The following is an 18,817-nucleotide window of genomic DNA, read 5'->3' on the forward strand; positions in this document are numbered from 1 at the left end:
ATTTTGATTTATATGTTCTCTCACCCTTTTTATTGCAGTAAAATACACATAATGTAAAATTTACCATTTTAACCATTTTAAGTGTGCAATTCAGTGGCATTAAGTAGATTCACACTGTTGTTCCACCATTACCTCTACCCATCTCTAGAACTTTTTCATCATCCCAAACAAAAACTCTGTACAGTACTCATTCAGTAACTTCCCTTCCTGCCCCCTATGGTCCTTTCATCTTTTGCATTGTTTTTTCCTAATGTCTTTTAGCTAGTTTTGAAATAGCAGGTTACTCTTTGGATCAGCTTGTGGGCCTATCTTTTCTGACTTGCTTTTATTGTCTGAGAGGATGCTGTTCTGCTGCTTATTCTCTTTTTTCTTATAATACCTTTGTATGGGACTTGACTACAATCCTTTTCTGTTATTCATTTTTAGATGAAATTGATTTTTCTGTACTTTGAAAAGGAGGTGTTAAGGATAACTTTTCTAAAACTTCCCCAAACTTCTCTTTTTTAAAAATGTAGTATCAAATGACATGATGGTTTGCTTTTTTAGATTTCCCAGCTCTGTTTCCCTCCTTGATTTTTATCCTTTGTATCTGTTGTTCCTCCCAGTAGTTTGTCCTCTGTGTGGGGCCGCATCCTGGAAAGGAGCTCTGGCTGCTCGGGCTCAAGAGTGGGAAGGGACTAGACTGCTTCACCGATTCAGAGTCCATCACAGGTCCCTTGTACTTACTCACTTTGTGACTGGGCAAAAAAAACCCTCAGAGTTTCGGCTGCTGTTCTCACATTGGCCCATGGTACTTTCCTATGAACTTCTGCTGGCAGTTTGAGGGCATCCTGTCTGCCACTCCCTCCTATGTGGATGCCATACCAGGCAAGTCTGGTGACCACTGATGATGATTTGCCCCACCCTCTTGTTTTGGGGTTCATAGGGAAAACTGTCATCTAGTTTTGTGTAAAAGCTACTCATGGGTTTTTTGTTTGGTTTGATCTATTTCCATGAGAGGATTTGAGGAGATTCAAAACAACACTGCTGTCTCCATCTTTCTAAAATCCTGCTCAATCTTTTGACATAATTATTTTAAACATGGGAACCCTGTAGTTCTCTGTTTCCTTAAGTAGAGCTCCATTTGCCCCAAACTAGTTAAGACTCTGTGTCAGACAAGGCTTGCTGAGTCTCTTCTCTCTAACATGGCACCGCTGTACTTGCTCAATTCATATTTTGAGTAAGAAGTCAAAACACAACAGCCTAAAAGGCTCATGGGTGGACAATCTGGAGAAAGGCCCTGATCAGAATGTGTATCATTTCTTTCTCTTTGTATCTTCTTTCCTAAACATGTATAAAATTGAATCTCCCGTCTGCCTTCCTCCCCCCACAAAAAAAACCTGGTTCATACACAATTTTCTTTATCTCAGTTCATGGTAAGGCCATTTTTTCAGTTGCTTGGGGCAGGAAACTTTGAAGTTCATTTGTAGTGATTTGTTAGAGCAGCGACTAGAAACTCATACAATGCTCTAACAAGTAAGGTGCCATCTGAAAAATAATTAAGTTAAAAGAAAACCTTACTCCTAGCCACAATCACTTGCTAATGGGATATGTATGCCAGTTGGGTACCGCACATCTCAAACCTTAGAATCAAGTTGGACACTATCAGCATCACTTCCGGTTCCACACTGATTTGCATAGGTCACTTGCCAAAAACCCAGCTTCACAAAGATACAGTATCATTGAAAGGAATGTGGCATGACCTGAGGTTGAAACTGTGAACTATACCTACTAGCCAGAAGCTCATACAATATCTAACAGATGTTAGGTATTGCTATGAATCCTTCACGAATTTAAAATACACAGCTGCACCCAGATGAATCTGCTGTAGTGTCTTGGGAGCACATTGGAGCACCTTTTGTTTTTTTTTTTTTAGAGAGGGTCTCACTCTTGTCACCCAGGCTAGAGTGTAGTGGTGTGATCATAGCTCACTGCTGCAATCTCAAACTCTGGCCTCAAGAGATCCTTCCCCCTCAGCCTTCCAAAGCAGTGGGATTATAGGCATGAGCCACTGTGCCTGGCTGGTACACCTTTTGAACCACAGTCCTAATTGGTTTTCCTGTTCCCACCCTTTTCCCTAAAATTCGTCAACATGGCAGCCATAATGATCCTTTCTAAACACAAATCAGATCCCATCACTCTTTTGCTCAATCCTTCCCATAGCTTCTCATTTCTCTCAGAGTCAAAGTCAACATTCTTACAGTGGCCTGTGAAATCTTACCTACAGCAGGGGTCAACAAATATTTTCTATAAAGATCCAGACAGTTAAATATGTTAGTCTTTGTAGGATAGATCGTTTCTGTCTCAACAACTCCACTCTGTGGTTGTAGCATGAAAGCAGCCACAGAAAATACATAAACAAATGAGCATGGCCATGTTCCAATGAAACTTTATTTACAAAAACAGGTTGCACTGGTTTGCTGACTCTTGCCCTACATGATTTACTGCTACACTCCCCTTCACTCCACTCCAGGCACGCTGAGCCCCCTTATTGTGCCTTGAATGCACCAGCAAGTTCCTGATTCAAGGCCTCTGCACTTGCTATTCCCTGCCTGGAAAGCTCTTCTTACCTCCAAGTCTTTTCTCAAATCTTTTCAATGGGAGTTTCCTTGGCCACACTATTTGGAATTGCAGTTGCCTCACTGCCTCTCCCTTCCTTCAATCTGATTTCCTATGCCAGGGCCCATTGCTTTCACAGTACTTTGAACCTTCTAATACACTATGTAATTGACTTCTTTATCATAATAATTTTTATAATCCACCACTCCTTCATCCATCACTAAACTATAAGATCCCCGAGGGCAGGGAAATTTTTGTCCGCTTTGTTCATTGATATATGCCTAATGCCTTAAACAGTGTCTGGCACATAGATGATAATCAATATTTGTCAAATGACTAACTAAATGAGTATTTTTCAGAGTATACACATAGTGGCATGCAATTCTTTCTCCCTCATTAAAAGTTATAGTGCTTGGTCATAATTCAGGCCCTATATTTGAAAAGAAATATAAAAACCAAATATAAAATGATAAAATCCCTCACTCAAAATGTCCAATTCTCAAATAGCTGTAAAGTCTCATGTGTCATTTAATTCGTGTTAAAATTCGCAACCTTGAAAATGGCACTCTGACCTAAAACAAAGACTTTGACTCACTGGAAAACAAATTAATGTAGTCCACAGCTAGGAAACAGGTAACAAAAGAAAAAAAATGTCTAACACAAAATGGATTCCTCATGTACACATTTAAACATAAAATTAAACAATATATACACATTGAAAATACTTCCAAGCATGCCTAATAACTCATTTTCCAAAGTGGTCATTTTTCTTTGCGATGAGAGAGACCAGTTTTCAAACAATCTGTAGGGGGAGCTCCAAACCACAGATTCACCTTCATGTTACTGGTTTTACAGTAGCCTTCTCAAGGAACAACTTCATTGGGTAATTTCATCTGCAGCTGAAAAGGAACATATATGCATGCATTCATAATGCACAAACTTAAAAGATCCCAGTGCATTTGCTACACTTCCCTTTATTTGAATCAGCTCATTCTATATCTTTTTCTTCCCAAGTATTTACTTTTTAAATCTGTCATTTTATATTCCCAATGGACTCATAGCAAAAATTTTAACAATGTGAACAATTTGTCTTTAGTATACATTCCATTTCTGCTTTCATAGCCCCTCCATTCCCAAGCAATGTCCAAGACAGGCTGTTTTAGTGTCTCAATGCATGGAGCTCACCTAGCCTCCCCTTGAGAATATTGCTCATCTTTTAAAGAATTTTTTCCTTCTGATGGCTGTAAACCTTCATCCACAAAGTCTTAAAACAACTGGAACTCAGTTTTTCTTTCTTTTTTTTTTTTTTTTTGAGACGGAGTCTCGCTGTCACCCAGGCTGGAGTGCAATGGCACGATCTTGGCTCACTGCAACCTCTGCCTCCTGGGTTCAAGTGATTCTCCTGCCTCAGACTCCTGAGTAGCTGGGACTAGAGGTACCCACCACCATGCCCAGCTAATTTTGTATTTTTAGTAGAGACGGGTTTTCACTGTGTTAGCCAGGAAGGTCTTGATCTCCTGACCTTGTGATCCGCCTGCCTCAGCCTCCCAAAGTGCTGGGATTGCAGGCATGAGCCACCATGCCTGGCCCAGTTTTTCTTTTTCATTGTGGTAGACCCATTCCAGACACAGAACCATGAGCATGATAGATATTCAATAAACACTTTCTCAATTAATAAAGGCATCTAGCCTTTAGGCTTTCTGCTTCTATCTCTAAGTGCCTTGCAGAGAAGAGTGGGTCCCAAAAGCGTAATGGTCATTGTTTTTCATTGTTCATCATCAGTAGAAAATAAATTATTTTCCTGTAAATCATTTTGGGGTCAGTGAGACAATATTTATCCCAACAATATTTGAACATTCAACAATGTTCATTGAATGTCACATCTGGGTTCACAAGCCATTCTAGGCAGTGGGGATAGAGCTGTGAGCAAGGCAGAAAAAGATCTTAACTTTCTGGAAATTATATTCTAGTGGGGAATGAAAGATAATAAGCAACCCAAATCGTATCAGACAGTGGTAAGCATTATCAAGACAATTAAAAAATTAAAATAGGACCAACTAATGAAGGATGACTGGGTGGCTCCTTAGAATGGGTGGTCAGAGAAGTTATCCTTGACGAGGTAACATGTAAACTGAGAAATGAATGATGAGGCAGAGCCAGCCAAGTGAAGATCAGGGTAAAAGCACCCCAGGAAAAGGAATCAGCCATGCAAAGGTCTTGAGTGGAAAAGCAGATGTTTGGATGGTATGGGTGGAGAGTATTAAGCAAAGAGATTGGGAGATGAAGTTAGAAAGGCAACAGGGGCCGAGACACTCTGTAATCCCCAGTGAGGAGTGTGAATGTTTAAGTGCCCTGGGAATTCACTGAAGAGTTTTAAGCCCAGGAGTGATAGAATCTGATTTGTGCTTTAAAAAGATCACTGGTGGCCAGGCATGGTGGCTCATACCTGCAATCCCAGCACTTTGGGAGGCTGAGGTGGGTGGATCACTTGAGGTCAGGAGTTCAAGACCAGCATGGCCAACATGGCGAAACCCTGTCTCTACTAAAAAACACAAAAATTAGCCAAGTGTGGTGGCGAGCACCTATAATCCTAGCTACTCAGGAGGCTGAGGCAGGGAGAATTGCTTGAACCTGGGAGGCAGAGGTTGCAGCCGAGATTGTGCCACTACACTCCAGCCTGGGTGACAGAGCAAGACTCCATCTCAAAAAAAAAAAAAAAAATCATTAGCTGCTGAAGAACGCATTGTAGTAGGTAAGAATGAATGCCCTTCCTGTACTAATGCAATTGTCCCTCCAGGTACGTCACTTAACACAAGAGTACCAACTTTGCAAGTGAAATACACCTGGAGTCTTCCTTGTTTTTATCCCCCGCCCCCCAAACTCCTGTGGGTCTGTGTTTTTCTATTCCTTTTCCCTTTTTGCTTTTTAGCAATAGGAGTCTCACTATGTTGCCCAGGCTGGAATGCAGTGGCTATTCACAGATGAGATCATAGCACACCACAACCTTAAACTTCTAGGCTCAAGTGATCCTCCTGGGTTTTTTGTTTGTTTTGTTTTGTTTTTTTTTTTTAGAGACAAAGTCTCACTCTGTTGCCCAGGCTGGAGCCCAGTGGTGCAATCACTATATCTTTGAACTCCTCAGCTCAAGCGATCCTCCTGTCTCAGCCTCCCAAAGTGCTGGGATTACAGGCGTGAGCCAGCGCATCTAGTCCAGGCCTGTGTTTCCTAAACCCCGATGTTACGTTTCAAATTAAGAACTTCACCTTCTAGGCATCTTTTGCTGCTGCCCAAAAATGAGCAGGTAGGAATGAGCATGAGGGAGTGCAGGAGACCTGATGTTGGCATATGCAAGAGGCCAGATGGAGGCTGCTATATTCAGGAAAAGTGTTCATGGCTGGGAGTGAGCACCGGAAGGAAAGAGCATCTCAATTCCTAACCTGGTCTTAGTCTACCAGGTGAGCTGCTGAAGCCTATTTGCTGAAGGAATACCTTCCATGCTTAGCCTCCAATCTTTAGGGCAGGGGTAGGTAGGATATTCTCATCAGTTATGCCAAGAATCTTATATAGCTTTGATTTCCTGATTGTGTGTACAAAATTGTTTAGTTTTTAAACTTTTCCAGTTAAACAAGAAATGAAGAATGTAAAATTTTCACCTTGGCCAAGATCTTCTTGTTATTTCAGGTCCCTAGAAAGCTGAGTATTGAACTTTGCCCCAGATGTCAAAAACTCTGACAACATTTATAAATTCTCTCCCTAAAAAGACTAGATCCTGCTTCTATATTCACTTAGCTATTACCTTAAGAACTGCTAGCAATTGGGCATGTTAACTTTCTAATATCAGGAACAGCCTCTATGTGGCACTGGCTATGTTTATGACTATGCACACCCCTTATATGTGTGTCTCAGTTATAGCTTCTTAAAGTCTTCTCAGCATAACTTTAAAATCTAGGATGTTTGCAAATTCTCTTTACTTGTAAGGCTAAACATTATCAAAAAAAGAACTACTTTAGAGATTGTGCTGAATGGGAGCAGATGCCCCTGTTCCCTACCCCACCAGCTGTACTTCTACCTGTACTTCCATTACTAGAGTATCCACCTGCTGGATTTGTTTGCTGATGTATCCGTAACACCTAGAACAGAACCTGGCACATAGTAGACACTCAGTAAACATTTATTGAGAGGTTGAATGGATCCGTTTTTGACCTGTTTTGCCTCCTGCCAGGACCCCATCTGCACTATATGCCCACCCAATGACCAGCATCTCCAGTGCATCCATTTCTTTAGGCCCAACCCATCATGTTTACATTCTGAAGAGAGTCAGTAGAGAGAGTTTTGAAGACACAATAGAGTGCCCTATACAATTATCTTCCCAGATCTATCTGTAGTAGATCCATGAGAGTTGTTAGTAGACCAATGCATATTAGTGCTTGCTGGGGGCAGAAGGGGAGGTGATGAAGCAAGTAAGTACTTCAATCCTAAGTCTGAAAAGTTGATGACTACACAGAATCACTTCACCTAACTCCAACAGAAATATACACAACAGAGTTTGGGAGAAATGAGAGATCTGGAGGCTGGCTAGGTGGAGGAAGCAACACCTGAATTAGGGCTTTAAGCTAGACCTTGAATAATACATCATGCCATCACACTAACAAACTCACAGCGAGGCTCCCAAATTTTGGGAAAGTGGCCCCCAGAGACTTAGACTTTTAAACCAAAGCCTAATGTTTCACAAAGTCTCCTGAGACAGAATCACTAGCAAGCTTGTAGGACCTTTCCGGAAAAGGGATGTATATGGATTCACACAGACACACATCTACGTGCAGAACGTGCCATTCTGTATTTGATGCATAAAACCACCCTGTCCCGGTCTCAGGGCAGGAACAGTGTCATACAGATCTTTGGGTCTCCACTGCTTTTGCACAGTGGCTCTTAGAGATTAAACTCTTTTTTTCCGAATATTTTATAGGTTTTTTGACAATAAAACGTTAGTCTCATCTGGGTGCGGTGGCACACGCCAGTAATCCCAGTATTTTGGGAGGCGGAGGCAGGAAGATCGCTTGAGTCCATAAGTTGGAGACCACAGTGGGCTATGATCACGCCACTGCACTGCTGTGCTGGCCTGGGTGGCACTGAAAGACCCTGTCTTTAAAAAAAAAAAAAGTTAGACTTATGTTCTTTCCTAAGGAATAATATTAGTGTTAGATATTGCCTAATAACTAAGGCTACCAATTTTGTGTAGAGCATAATACAAGCTAAAAAAATACATTCGAGGCCGGGCGCGGTGGCTCAAGCCTGTAATCCCAGCACTTTGGGAGACCAAGACGGGCGGATCACGAGGTCAGCAGATCGAGACCATCCTGGCTAACACGGTGAAACCCCGTCTCTACTAAAAAATACAAAAAACTAGCGAGGCGAGGTGGCGGGCGCTTGTAGTCCCAGCTACTCGGGAGGCTGAGGCAGGAGAATGGCGTAAACCCCGGAGGTGGAGCTTGCAGTGAGCTGAGATCCGGCCACTGCACCCCAGCCTGGGCGACAGAGCGAGACTCCGTCTCAAAAAAAAAAAAAAAAAAATACATTCGAAAGATTTTCTGTCCCCAATTTATAAATCCTGGTTAGTTTAGCTAAGTCTGCAGTTGTACTGGGATCAGCAATCCCTCCTTAAATGCAGCAGTATTGTGAGTGTCATGAGGGGCTACCCCAAATCAAAATAATTTTAAAAGCAAACCTTAGCTTGGTCATTGGTTCCACCTTCTTCCTTGTTCCTTTTCCTTTACCAAGATGGCCGCTGTGTCATTCGCGCCTCATTGGTCGGATTTTCCGCAGGTGCCGATTCTAGCCCCACCTACTAGCTCTCCATTCCAAGTCCTAAATCATTGGGAATATAATAGACAGACGAGCGGGAGTGGGCGGAGCGGGCGCCGGATGTGACGTTTCCGGAACCTCCGAGTGTCATCCGCTGGTAAAGGTGGGGAAGGGTCCCGGGAACGTGGTGGTTCAGTGCCTCCAAGCGTGGTCGGACTCTGAAGGGGAGCGGCCGCCGTGAGTGTGGGGCCTGTAGCCTTCTCTCCCCGAGTCCCCTGCCCGGCTTGCCTCGCTCGAGGTACCCGAAGGCTTCGGTCTCCGCGGGCTGGCGCCTGACCAGCCAGGCCCAGCGCTCTCCTGCCTACTGCGTTTGAAAGATCCCGAAAACCCTGGATGATTGTGCCTGGGGTTGGCAAGTTGGTCTTGGGTGCCTTCAAGAGGGTTCCTCAAATAGTTGTCGATAGAGCCCTCCCCACTGTATATGCCCCCTCCGCTCATTCCTTCTACTTTCTTTCTCCTCCTCTTTTTTCCCCCTCAGTCCTTCACGCCGCCTTTCCCCCCTCACTTGCAGATGCTGCATCCCCTTTTTGGAATTGCCCAACCGGGTGGTAACCAGCGCGGCTTCCTGGCCTCGGGAGGTGGTTCCTTTCTTAACCCACAAGAACCTCTCCCAAGAGGTACTGAGATGCGACGAGCATCCTCTGTTTCAGTTAACTTTCATGGACTGTGGACTAGGTTTACTAATTACTTGGGGAGGTTTTAGATATGCTTGCGGCTTTCCTAGTCCCTAAAGAGGCCTCGTGAGAGGTGGACTATCTCTGCCTCCCTAGTAGTCCTCACGGCTTTTGTGCTCTTAGTGAGGGTGTTTTAGAGGGGAAGCTTTGTGGAAGAATTGTGATCCGAATATTGAAGAGACCTAAAGATGGAATTGACTGAGAGAAGACTACCCCTGAGGGAAGAGTTGTAGTAGAAAAGAAAAACTGGATAGACAAATGAAACTGAAATGTGAGGATGCCTGGGCAGATTGGAATCCTGACTGAAGCAAAAGATTTCTGTTGGGGAGGGCCAGTTGCCACAGGGCCTTGAATTCCAAGATTTATTCTACTGTAGTTTGTATATTCTAGAGCATACTGATTAGGGTCTGCTGTAATGCAGTGTGTGTCAAATGCCCAGATTTATTTTGGAAATGATAGTGGCGATATCTGGTTGGAATTTGGAATCTGATTCTAACAGCAACTATGTCTAGAAAGACTAGAATTACTGGAGTTTTGGGACCCCAGGGGTTTTTGCAATGCAAGTTACCATCATGCCTTTTTGTTACTCAGAGTGTTTAGTCTATGAAGATGAGTAAATGGTTGTTTTCAAGATTCAAATCCCTTGCCATGATAATGATAAGTGATTGATTTTATAGATTGACTATAGTAGTTTAGTGAGCAGAGTTACAGTTATGAGCATTAATTCCCAGACCAGTTCCCCTAACTCACCTTGTGCTCAAATATGAAAAAGGACACCACAGAAGATGTCAGTTACTCTCAGATAAAAATGGTCAACCTTGAAGTCAGTGAACAATCCTCACGAAAGTTCACTGAGTGCACTGTGCGAGGTACTGGGGTGGAGGTATGTGGGTATCTGGAAGGAGAAATAATAGAAAATAAAAGATGCTGTTCCCACTCTTACGGTGCTGTGGGTAGAGTCACTTAATGGCAAGAATTTGATTAACTTGAACTGAACTTTTGGTTGGCCCGCTGTGGTTCTACTCCTTATAACACCTAATTATGGCACAGGGGTTGTACGTTTTCGAGTCTGCCAGTCCTCTCATTGTTATGATTTGGACTTCCTTGAGGGTCTCAGCCTTCTTGTAGGAAAGTCCTTATTTAATAGGCGCCACAGCATTTGGTATGTTTCTCTTATACTTTCTTCTTAAGATAGAGGTCTGTGAGATAAACTGTAAGACTGTGCTGGGATGATGGGGGCAATGGTATTGATGGCATCTGTTTTTTCTGTCTCAGAACTTGGTCCTGATGTCTGACCATGGAGATGTGAGCCTCCCGCCCGAAGACCGGGTGAGGGCTCTCTCCCAGCTGGGTAGTGCGGTAGAGGTGAATGAAGACATTCCACCCCGTCGGTACTTCCGCTCTGGAGTTGAGATTATCCGAATGGCATCCATTTACTCTGAGGAAGGCAACATTGAACATGCCTTCATCCTCTATAACAAGTATATCACGTAAGACACCTACAGTTTCCTTTTTCCTTTCTGGTGACTGGTGCCTTGCCTATTTGGCTCAGAATTGCTAAAACCACAGAACTTCACAATATCATCAACATTAATCATTTTTGCTGGCAACTCCTACATATTGGCTGTCCTTGCCATTCAAAGACATGAGTGCTGAAGGTGTTATTTTCATGACTCAGTAATTTATGAGTAAGAGATTTAGTTCTTTGGCCTATGCCCACATAGCCCAGCTGTTAGACAAAAGAGTTGGTGGTTAAACTAGACATGTTATGTACTGATGAATGCTTTTACTGTTCTCTTTCTACTAAAGCAGCCAATCATAGGATTATTGTTGGGGTCTAGCAAAGCCAACATTCCTCACTTGTACTTATTTTGTAGCAAATTTAGTGATACAGGAAAATAATTTTTTCCTCTTAACCTTTATCATAATCATGCAAATCATCAAATAATTAGTAACTGCCTACAGTTTGTGTGACTCATCATAATAAGACCTTTCCCTTGAGTTGTTTATCATCTTAGGGTAGGCAGCATAAGTAGATTTCAGCACTATTAACAGCAAACAACTTCTAAAACTCCATTGACAATGAAATGATACGTAATTTAGAAAGGGAATAATGTTAAAGGTCTTATTTATCATTTCTAATCTTGGTCTTTCACAATACCAGAACTTTTAAAAAAATAATTACAATGTATTTGGTTCTTAGTAGCTCATAGTGTATTTCACCTGCATAATTTCATTGGATCTTCACAGTTCTGTGTGCATGGAATAGGGCACACTACCCTACATTCTACATATGAGGAAACAAACTCAGTGTGTGGTGATATGCTCATGTTTGAAGTGACAAAACCTTGGTTTTCTGACTCCTAATTCAGGGTTTGTTCTACAACATAGGTCCTGTTCTTCTTGTTTTCCATTTAGTAATGTTCTAGAGTCAGAGGTAGTCTTTTGAGATCATAGTCATGAGTCATACTGGCTATTTTTTGGTTTTTTATTTTACTACTGATTTTTGAGTAGGTAACATATATATAGTACAGAATTCAGAGGCACAAAAGAATAATTATAGTTAAAAAGTAAGTCTCAGCCAGGTGCAGTGGCTTTCGCCTGTAATCCCAGCACTTTGGGAGGCCGAGGCGGGCAGATCACCTGAGGTCATGATTTCAAGACCAGCTTGGCCAACATGGCAAGACCCCGTCTCTACTAAAAATACAAAAATTAGTCGGGCATGGTGGAATGTGCCTGTAATCCCAGCTACTTGGGAGGCTAAGGCAGGAGAATTGCTTGAAACCAAGAGGCAGAGGTTGTAGTGAGCCGAGATTGTGCCACTGCACTCCAGGACTCCAGACTAGATGGCAAAGCAAGACTCTGTTTCCAAAAAAAAGAAGAAAAAAAAAGTCTCCCCACACACTCCTCTTTCCCCCCAAACCCTTGGTTCTCCTCCCCAGAGACAATCACTCTTAGTAGTTTCTTAGATATCTTCCAAGAGATGATACACACATACCAGTTTTATCACATTAAGTTTTTGATCACATACTCCTCTAAAGCAGGGCTTTTCAATTTTGGCCCTATTGGCCTTTTGGACTGAATAATTCTTTGTGGTGGGAGCTGTTCTGTGTGTTACAGAATGTTTGGCAGCATCCCTGGTTTCTGCTCACTAGATGCCAGTATGCCCCCTCCCCACAGTGTGACAACCAAAAATGTCACCAGACATTATCTCTGAGGGGCAGAATCACCTCTGTTTGAGAACCAGTGCTCCAAACAAAAGTATGTGGAAGAGTGGACTGTCTAGGATTCATATTGTAATTGTAGAGTGGAGAAATGGGGCTGCTATTGTCTTTTTTATTTAGAATTGTTGCCTATGTTAAGAAGAGAAAACCTTAGACAAGTTAAATTTAACAGAGTTTAATCCAGTAGAAAAAGGTTCAGGGAACACTCAGGACCAAAAGTGGTGCAGAATGTTCCACCCCATAGTGGAGGTTGTGCAGGTTATATTTATAGTCAGAGAAAAGGAAATGAGATACAGAAATAGCCTGATTGGCTACAGTTCTGTATTTGCCTTATTTGGTCATGTTTTGGCAGCCTTTAGCCTCCGATTGGCTGGAGGTTTCAGCTGCTATGATTGGCTGAGACTCAGCTATTTGTTATACTTGTAACCTAACTCTTACGTTAAGTTACAGTTTGTTTATACATTAAGTTAGGTTACAGTTCACTATCTTTGGAGGCAGCTTTAACTTAACACCTGTTTCCTTGAAGATCTGTAGTTCTTCAATGCCATTATGCCATGTCATGTGGCCTCAGTGTTGTTAAGGTTTCACAGAATTATATTTCTGCTTCTCTTTGCTATTAGGAGTTTTTCATTCCTAGGCACACGATTTATTTTCCTGAGCAGTTTTTTTGACTCTGTCCTCTTTATATACTCTACTACTGGTAGAAAGAATATTCTTATGTATTTCCTATAAGCTTGTAGATTGTTCTCTCAGAATGAAACCCAGGGGCACAATTCCTTTGGAGAAACAGTAATTCAGAAAGTTCAGTAGGATCGTGGAATCACTGTACCAGGTATTTTCTGAAGGGCCTTCAGAATCCTTTTGCCCTACAATAGAAAGGGCTTTTAGGGCAAAGACCATATTCATTCAATACATATATATTGAGTATACCTGCTATCTGCATGGCACTGCAGTAGGTCCTGGACAGCAGTGAGTAAAATGGCCCCTGTCCTTATTAGTGTTCCTTTATAGGTATGGGAGAAGACAATAAACAACAAATAAATACTATTGACCGTTGAACAACACAGAGGTTAGCACCAATCCCCCATGCAATCAAAAATATACATAGCGCTGGGTGCAGTGGCTCATGTCTGTAATCCCAGCACTTTGGGAGACCGAAGTGGATGGATCACTTGAGGTCAGGAGTTCAAGACCAGCCTCGTCAACATGATGAAACCCCATCTCCACTAAAAATACAAAAATTAGCCTGGTGTGGTGGCGGGTGCCTGTAACCCCAGCTACTTGGGAGACTGAGGCAGGAGAATTGCTTGAGCTCAGGAAGTGGAGGTTGCAGTGAGCCGAGATCACGCCACTGCACGCCAGCCTGGGGCAGAGTGAGATCGTGTCTAAAAAAAAAAATATATATATATATATATATCTGTGTGTGTGTGTGTATAATTTTTGACTCCCCAGAAACTTAACTACTAATAGCCTACTGTTGACTGGAAGCCTATTGATAACATAGTCTATTATCACATACTTTGTATATTGTATGTGTTATGTACTATATTCTTACAGAAAAGTAAGCTTGAGAAAAGAAAATGTTATTAAGAAAATCATAAAGAATAGAAAATATAGATACTATTTGTTAAGAGGAAGTGGATCATTATGAAGGTCTTCATCCTCATCATCTTCATGTTGAGAAGGCTGAGGAAGTGGAGGGGTTAGTCTTGCTGTCTCAGGGGTGGCAGAGGCAGAAGGAAATCCATGTATAAATGGATAAATGTCCAAAAGTCAGCAGTAGTCAAGAAATAAGGAAAACGCTATGAAGGCAATGAAAAGAGTACTGTGATAGAGAATAAGCAGGGGTTTATGACTAGAATAGTCAGGGTAAGGTCTGTCTGAGAAGACAAGATTTAAGCTGAGATTTGAGGGATGCAATAAAGTTGGTCATTCCAAGAGCATAGGGCAGTGTATTAAAACACAGGTAACTATGTGTTTAGAAGTGCTTAAGTGGGAAAGACCTTAGCATGTTCTGGGGATTGAAAGATCATTGTGTTAGGAGTATAGCCAGAGAAGAGGGAGGATGACTCCAGGTAATCCTGGAGAGGCAAGTGGGGCTGGATCATGCAGGACTTTATGTGCCATGGTAAGGAGTCTGTTTTTTATCTTGAGAGTAACAGCAAGCCATTGAAAAGTTTTAAGTGGGATTCAGACCTAAATTTACTCATTATTTTTTTAAAGAGATGAGGTCTCAGCCAGGCACGGTGGCTCATGCCTGTGATCTCAGCACTTTGGGAGGCCACCCAGGAGTTTGAGACGAGCCTGGCCAACATGGTGAAACCCCATCTCTGCTAAAAGTACAAAATTTAGCTGGGCGTGGTGGCCCACATCTATAATCCCAGCTGCCCAGAAGGCTGAGGCAGGAGACTTGCATGAACCCAGGAGGCGGAGGTTTCAGTGAGTCGAGATCGCAACACTGCACTTCAGCCTGGGTGATAGAGCGAGACTCCGTCTCAAAAAAAAAAAAGATGTCACTAATGTTGCCCATGCTGGTCTCGAACTCCTGAACGCAAGCGATCCTCCCTTCTCAGCCTCCCAAAGTACTGGGATGACAGGTGTGAGCCTCCATGCCCAACCAATTTTTTTAAAGTATAAATTTTCACTGTTGTGTGGTAAATGGTGGAGCAAGTGTTAAGAGAAGGCAGGCAGACTAGTTAGGAAATTCTTGCAGGCTGGTGGCTTGAAGTAGTGTGGCAACATGGAAAGAGACAGATGGATTTGGTATTTTGGAGGTCAAGTCCATAGGACTTACTAATCGCTTAGGGAAAAAGATACTGTGGAGGTTGATGTCATGTTTCTGCCTTGAACAACTTAAATGATGGGGTAGTCCATGTATTGAGATGGGAAAAGTGGGATCTAAAGAGGGCTGGGTAGCGGAGGGATTTAACCTTAGTTCACGTTTGGGTGTTTTTTGACATGTTAAAATTTGAGATGCCTGTGAGATATCCAAGTAGAGATGTCAAGGTCGAATGTACCAATCTGAACTCGGAAGACTGAGGTCTGGGCTGGAAATACAGTCAAGGGAGTCCTCAGCATACAGATGGTTCTGAAGTCATGAGAATGGCTGAGATTTTCTTTTTCTTTTTTTTTTTTTCCTCTGTAGAAATTCATTTTATTCTTATTCAGACTATTTTCAAAAGAAGCAGTGGTGTACTGTTTTTCTAAAAATATGCCTTTATAGATTTATATATATATATAATAAAATCCATACATGTATTTACATTATTGCTACCTACAAAATTACAGCGCTGTGGTATGTACACATCTATAGGTACATTCTTTCCACGCATCCCTACTGTGCTTTGCCCGTGTGAAGGAGGAAGACTGAATCAGTTGTGAGCAGCTGAGGGCTGGCCTGGCCATGGAGTCTCCAAATGGAGGCTTGGGTGGAGGAGATGAGGCGACTGCCAAGGCAGGAGCAGCAGCTGTTGCAGGGCTGTCCTGCAGGCCAGCAGGCAGCATCTGGAGGCTCCCAGCAGCCTCCCCCTCCCCTCCACCCCGTGGTGCCCGTGCTGCCCTAAAGGTGGGGTGGCTGACCACAGACCCCTCTGGTGCCATTCTGTGGCCTGGACTTGCTTGGCTGGGCCAAGAAGTTGTGTATGTGAGGGGTGGAGTAGGGAGCTCTGGGAAGGCGGGACCCCGTGCAGCCCCAGCCCTGAGCAGGGGAAAGGACTGGATGGCTAACTCCTGCAGATGACTGGTGAGAACACTCCGCTTGGCCTGACCCTGCTAAGGGGCAGGGACTGGAGGCGGGGAGGGAGAGCAGTGGCCACCTGCTGGGGGACAGGGCCTTCTTCCTCCCTGGGGCTCAGTGGATGGCCTCAGCTGAGCTTGAGTAAGCCCCGGCTCTTAGGCCCTGCGGCCAGAGGCTTGGCCTCCTGCCAGCAGAGGTGCATGCACATGGTGGAGGGGCTGCCATCTCCCCTTTGACCCTTGGGCCAGGTGCTGGGGAAGAAATGGAGGCTTAGGCCTGGCCAGCTGCCCTGTAGGATTAGGTCCCCAGGGCTCAGGACTCCTGAGGCATGCAGAGAAGGGCCTGAGAATAGCTGAGATTTTCTAGTGAAGGGGCTCTTAATCTGGGGTCCAGGAACCTCACAGAGATTCACTGATAGAATTCAGGGGATCTGTGAACCTGAATGGGAAAAACTTTTCTTATTTTTTCTAACCACTGACTGAAATTTAGCATTTCCTTCCATTTTGAATGCAGGCCTCAAAGTACTGTAGTAGTAATAATATTTGTAATTTTGTCACCAGTAGAAATCAAGATACTTTCATATTGCATTACAGTTGTTGCTGACATCTCAAAATAGCATCTAAACATCACTACTTCAGAATTACAGTACAGAATTATTAGACCTACAGCTAGATCCCATTATCAAATGCATTGATAAAGGGCACATTGGGCCCGGTGCAGTGGCTCACGCCTGTAATCCCAGCACTTTGGGAGACCAAGACAGGCGAATCACGAGGTCAGGAGATCGAGACCATCCTGGCTAACATGGTGAAAGCCCATCTCTACTTTTTTTATATTATATTATATTTTTGTATTTTAAAAATACAAAAAATTAGCCAGGCATGGTGGCGGGCGCCTGTAGTCCCAGCTACTCGGGAGGCTGAGTCAGGACAATGGTGTGAACCCAGGAGGCGGAGCTTGCAGTGAGCTGAGATCGCACCACTGCACTCCAGCCTGGGCAACAGAGCGAGAATGTCTGGAAAAAAAAAAAAAAAAAAGAGCACAATACGAAGAATATATCACAGTTTTTTAAATTTTTGAAAACTTTTTCAATAAAATTGGGGTATTTCTGGTAATGCTTTGTACTTTAAGTTATACCTTAAAAAAATTCCTCTGAGAGGGTCCGTGGAACATAAAACATCAAGAATCTTTCTTAATAAGACTATGGAATGAGAAGAGAAGGAGCCTAAGACTGAGCCCTGAGGTTGGTTAATGGAGGGAGAGTCAACAGGGGAGTTTTTCTTTGAAGGAAGGTTCAAGAGGCAGGAGGAAATCCAAGAGAGAATGATGTGGTGTCATGGGAGCCAAAAGAGGTTAGTGTTTGAAAAAGGAGAGTAGCCATCTATGTCAGATGGGTGAAGACAGAAGATTGGCCTTTGGGTTTGGTAAGATGATGTCATGGGTGATGTTGGTAAGCAATTTCGCTGGATGGATTACAGAGACCCTAATTAGAATGGGTAGAAAGGTGAATGGACGGTAAGAAAGTGGAGGCAAAGGGTATAGAGCTGAAGGTGGCAATTTTTTTTTCTATAAGGGACCAGAGAGTAAAAATTTTTGGTTTTGTAGGCTACTTGCTCTCTCTGTCACTACCTCTGCTTTATAGCATGAAAGTAGCCATAGACAACACATAAATGAATGGATGTGACTGGTTCCAGTGACACTTTATTTACAAGAACAGATGGTTAGTTGGATTTGGCACACCAGCTGTAGTTTGCCAACCCCTGGTGTAGACAACTCTTTGGAGAAGTTTGGATGGGAAGGGAAGTAGAAAAATGGGGAACTAGTTGAAGCAGGACAAGGAGCGTGTGAACTTGTGTATATATTTTAAGTTGCGAGATTTTAGAGCATGTTTTTGCTGATGGAAAAGGAGCCTATGGAGGAGCAGAGGCTGACGGTCCAGAAGAGAGCTTAGTTGTAGTAATAAACTCCTCAGAAGGCAAGAGGGGATAGGATTAAGAGTATATGGACGCCTAAGGAATTGTTTTTTATGTCAGTTAGTGTTATTTTGAGTGACATGTTAGTGTTAACAGCAAGACTGATATGGGGAGTTTGTCCCTGTCACTTATAGGACCATTTAAAATGATGAACTGCTAGGAGATTTTGGTGGGGATGAGATTTTGCAGCTCATTTACTTGGTTTGTGGGATTTAGGGTTTAATTTCGAATTTTGTTGTATTGGCTTTACCTGAAGTAATTAATGTAGCTACCTTCACTTTTCTTGGAGATACCTTTAAAATCCTGATTCTGATTCTGTGAATGGAAAATCACAGCAATTGCAAAGAAATTCTAGCTCAGTGATTCTCAGTCTGTTTTCTATTGTATTTTACTTAGTATTTTCCTATCAATAACAGTGGCTCAACTTTGGCAGTTAGTACAACCAAGGAGAAAAGAGAGGGGAGTATACATCTACCTCACCACTCCTCTGCCTCCCCTACTACAGAGAATCATTGTTTCTAGACCTTTTGTGGATACTTTCTTTACTTCAGGATTTTAAAAGGCATGTTTGTTCCTTTTCCTGGAGCAGTTCAGGCATCTTAATGATCTCAGGCATATTTCCCCCCTCAGTAGCTTCCCTAATGTAGGAATGCTTTGCCTTTTGCAGACCCCAGTATAGAAGAAAGAGTTCAGCATATTAAATCAGTACATATTTTCATGATGAGCACAGACAATAAACCAGGCAGTGGA

The 18,817-nt window shown here is 42.9% G+C and overlaps 1 protein-coding gene and 1 long non-coding RNA gene across 14 annotated transcripts in view; one reads left to right on the top strand and one right to left on the bottom strand.

Annotated features, from left to right (window-relative positions):
- STAMBP (STAM binding protein) overlaps positions 1–18,817 on the top strand; it is a 55,131-nt gene that overhangs the window by 2,136 nt on the left and 34,178 nt on the right. For 2 of the 13 annotated variants that reach the window (XR_004428189.1, XM_033175120.1), the window contains exons 1-2: positions 8,434–8,563; positions 10,410–10,624. Coding sequence is in view for 10 of the 13 variants with exons in the window: in XM_033175120.1 (XP_033031011.1) it covers positions 10,422–10,624 (203 nt within the window). In the remaining 3 variants the exon portion in view is untranslated. The other 11 variants (XM_033175123.1, XR_004428190.1, XM_033175121.1 and 8 more) reach the window with 11 other exon arrangements.
- Positions 7,413–8,496, bottom strand: LOC117062036. Its single transcript, XR_004428191.1, has 2 exons — positions 8,324–8,496; positions 7,413–7,741 (listed from the first exon to the last, which is right to left on the bottom strand). It is a non-coding gene; the product is annotated as an uncharacterized LOC117062036 (long non-coding RNA).

Source organism: Trachypithecus francoisi, unplaced genomic scaffold, assembly GCF_009764315.1.
Source record: "Trachypithecus francoisi isolate TF-2019V2 unplaced genomic scaffold, Tfra_2.0 Lachesis_group17, whole genome shotgun sequence".
Classification (NCBI taxonomy): domain Eukaryota; kingdom Metazoa; phylum Chordata; class Mammalia; order Primates; family Cercopithecidae; genus Trachypithecus; species Trachypithecus francoisi.